Source organism: Alligator sinensis, unplaced genomic scaffold (assembly GCF_000455745.1).
Source record: "Alligator sinensis unplaced genomic scaffold, ASM45574v1 scaffold255_1, whole genome shotgun sequence".
NCBI lineage: Eukaryota > Metazoa > Chordata > Crocodylia > Alligatoridae > Alligator > Alligator sinensis.
Window position 1 is genome coordinate 860,924 of NW_005842270.1, and position 3,456 is coordinate 864,379.

Consider the following 3,456-nt stretch of genomic DNA (forward strand, 5'->3'; position numbering starts at 1 on the left):
CCCACCCCCACTGCTGGGGGCGGTTTGGGAGTGGCAGTCCAGCCCTGCCACGGAGCTGCCGGCTCGGTAGGAAGCATCTTGCTGCATTGCAGAAGGCAGCTCCTGGCCAGCAGACAGCACGGTGCAATTTATTAGCAACCAGCCTATTGATTCGTGCATCTGAATCACCCTCCGCCAGAACCACCCTGGCTGCCTTCCACGGTGAAGGCATCGTGAATGCGGGCAGAAGTTCAAGGGCTCTGAGCTGCAGGTGTGCTGTTTGCAAGGGGAAAAGGCACGAGTCCTGTCCTCTGCTCTTCTGGGCGGGGGGAAGTCCTGGCAAGGCCCAGCTCCATCTCAACCTGGAGCCCCTTGGCAGCCTGGTCAGGCGCGATGGGGAGAGGGGCTGGCTGTGCCCTGTGCGGTGTGGGTTTAACCCGGTGTTTCCCCTTGGTGCTGTTCCCCGCGCAGGGAGATGAAAACAAATCCGTCAGGGACCGTTTCAACGCCCGGCAGTTCATTTCCTGGCTACAGGACGTGGATGACAAATACGACCGGATGAAGGTGAGGGGGGTTTGGGAGCTCCTGCGTGGGGCGTGTGCCAGGCCCAGAAGCCAGCGGCAGGCCCTGCCGACTCTTCAGGCAGTGTCAGGTTGCAGTGTCCCCCTTGGGAGAGCGGCTGCTGCTTTGGCCAGCCCCAAAAGCTGTCTGCATGGCTGTGCCAGCCCTGGGGGAGCTCTTTGAGGCATGCGGAGTGCCTGCCTGCCAGCTGCACGCAGCTGTCCAGAGTTTCGCCCTTGGCTACGGGTCAGGGAGGAAGAGGCAGGTGAAGGCAGCGGAGCTCACACAAGGTCACGGAGAGCAGTGGACCCCCACCCAAACATGAGCAGCCGGGCTGCAGCTGAGAGCAGAGTTTGGGCCCGAGGCCTGGGGAAGGCAGCAGCCCCCGTCTGCCTCATGTACTGGGTGGACCCCTCCGTGCAGCAGCTCGAGCCTCCCAGCCTTCGCCTGCAGGCGTTCTCCGCTGAGGCCGGGCCACGCTGCACCCCATCTCACTGCGGGAGCACAGGCAGCAGGTATGGATGCCTGAACATCTGACTGCTGGTGGGATCTTGCCGTGCGTCAGCTGCTCCGGTATCTGCCCCCGTGCACGCACCCTTTTCCTTAGGGGCCGAGCAGCCGTGGCTGGGCCTCTGCTCCTGGCAGGCGTTGCAGGGCAGCACGTGTGGAGCAGAGCCCTGCTCCAAGGGACGTCGTCCCCGTGCCTTTCCACCATGGCCACACTGGGCTGTGGCAGAGCAGGGCATCATACCCCCGACTCCCAACCCCCAGCGGGGCCCACGGAGGCAGTGAGAGTGTATGCCTCCACCTGCCGTCCCCGGGGTCCTTCCTGGGATGCTGCTCGACAGACTTAGCCCTTACCCAGCCTGTCGGGCCCCGTCCGAGGACACGTCTGTCCAGCAGTACGGTGGCAGGCTGTGCCTGCTTGCTCCGGGCACCCACAGGGCAGCCTCGAGAGCTCTTCGCCCTCCTTGCCCCTCCCCGCTCACCCCATTTCTGCTTGGGTTTGTCTCCCGGTGCAGACGTGTCTGCTCATGCGGCAGCAACACGAAGCCGCCGCCCTGAACGCGGTGCAGAGGATGGAGTGGCAGCTGAAGGTGCAGGAGCTGGACCCTGCGGGACACAAGTCCCTGTGCGTGAACGAGGTGCCCTCGTTCTATGTGCCAATGGTGGACGTGAACGACGACTTTATGCTCTTGCCGGCATGACGGTACCCACCCGGGAGGCACTCTCGCTGGAAACCGGCACGGACAGGAGCCCTCCGAGGACAGACGCTGGAGCTCACGTTCATCCTTCCCACTTGCTGATGAATCCCTGGTCAGAGAAAGAGGAAGCATCTCCCGGCAGAACACACACCAATACGACTACAATTGCACTTTCTTCACCACGTCTCCCTCGTTTCTGGCCGGAGCGCGGCGGCGCCCGGCGGCGGGGCGGGGGACGCCTCTCCTTTCAAACCGGTCACCGCCGCAGGGGGTGGCCAGCCCGCCCGGCGAGTGGGGCCGGCGGCCGGGTGGTTCATGGACGCCCGAGCGCGGCGCTTTCACGCTCTGGATCCCCCGCCGGCCCGCGCGCCTCCCCGCCGAGAAGCCGCAGCAGGGAGTGGGGGTCCGGTTTCTCCTCCCATCCGGGCGGCGCTGGGAACTGCAAACCGAAAGCAAAGCGAGCGTCCAGCTTGGGCAGACGCGGCTCTGGAGGTGGGAACCGCCGCGGCCCCAGGACATGCCCCGGGGTCACCACCACATCTGGAGCAGCGCGGAGGCCGTCGGTGGGAGCGCGGGACAGGCGTGGTGAGTGTCTGGGGCGGCCGCGGCGCCGCCGAGCACGGACGTTGCCGATTGTGTTTTTAATGGAGTAAAATCCATGTGGTTTATATATATTTTTTTTCCTTTAATCTTGGGCATTTCGTTTCTCTTTCTGAGAACATAACTTGAAAACACTACAGAGCCAATACTCATATAAAGATAAATTGTATCCCATAAATGCTGTACAGTTTTTATATACATTAACAATGTACTTTTGCTGCCTTCTAGATAATTTATTTTGCAACACATTACTGCACAGTTGTAAATAACTTATGTACTGTAACATCACTCTCAGTTATGTGTAAAGAAATAAATAAATTAATTAAAATTATCTTTGTATGTATAGTTCGCCCCAGGCAGCACTTTCCCTTCCAAGGAAAACGGCAGGGCCAAACCGGCAAGCGGCGCGCGGGATGTCGAGGGCGGGTGGCGCGACCCGCGGCTGTGCCGCGCAGACCTCCCGGCGCTGACCGCTTGCTAACAGCCGGGTTTCCTTCCCCCGAACGCTGCTGAGCGCGGCGGAGCTGCGGAACAGGCCCGCGGAGCTGGGCAGGGGTATTTGCAGGCTGGGGACAGAGGGCGGAGGACGGAGAGCCCTGCCCTGACGCGCTAACGGGGTACCGAGTAGACAGCCGGGGTGTCGTGCACCCCGGTACCGCGTAGGTCGGGGAGGTGGAGAGGCGCGGGGTCGGGGCCACGTGGCTGGCGGTCCACTTCTGCACAGGTGGCTTGGCTAGCGGTGCTGTCCGGGTGGAGCCAGCTGCTTGCAGGGCCCGCGGGTTTCAAGGCCTGGAGGGCTGGCGAGGCTGCTGCCACCCGGTAGCTCGGGCAAGGGCAGGACTTGAGCCCCGGGTGCCTTGCGTGGTGCTGCTGCGCCCTCAGCCCTGCTGGCAGGGACCGTGCCGCTGGCCCAGGCAGGCCTGGCAGGGGGTGGGCATGTCTGGCTTGGTTCCTGCGCAGGGTGGGGAGGCTGGGGCAAGGGCACCGCTGTCGGTGCAGCCCGTTGAGCCCGCTTCCCCCCGGCAGAGCAGCGGCGCGGCTGGAGGGGCCGGGCGCCTCCTCCCGGCGAGCCCCGCTGTGCTGCGGCTGCAAGAGGCTGCTCCCGGCGGAG

General features: G+C 63.6%; 2 protein-coding genes across 9 annotated transcripts in view; both read left to right on the forward strand.

Annotated features, from left to right (window-relative positions):
- The window catches only part of ANKRD11 (ankyrin repeat domain 11), a 186,490-nt gene extending 184,455 nt beyond the window's left edge, over positions 1-2,035 (forward strand). For all 8 annotated transcript variants that reach the window (XM_025209151.1, XM_014521897.2, XM_025209149.1 and 5 more), the window contains 2 exons: positions 451-543; positions 1,563-2,035. In XM_025209151.1, coding sequence (XP_025064936.1) covers positions 451-543; positions 1,563-1,748 — 279 coding nt within the window. In that variant the 3' untranslated portion in view covers positions 1,749-2,035. The remainder of the gene's footprint in view (positions 1-450; positions 544-1,562) is intronic.
- A 227-nt stretch (positions 2,036-2,262) lies between these two features.
- Positions 2,263-3,456, forward strand: part of SLC22A31 (solute carrier family 22 member 31) — a 5,307-nt gene continuing 4,113 nt past the window's right edge. The window contains exon 1 of the mRNA XM_006027870.3: positions 2,263-2,330. Coding sequence (XP_006027932.1) covers positions 2,263-2,330 — 68 coding nt within the window. The remainder of the gene's footprint in view (positions 2,331-3,456) is intronic.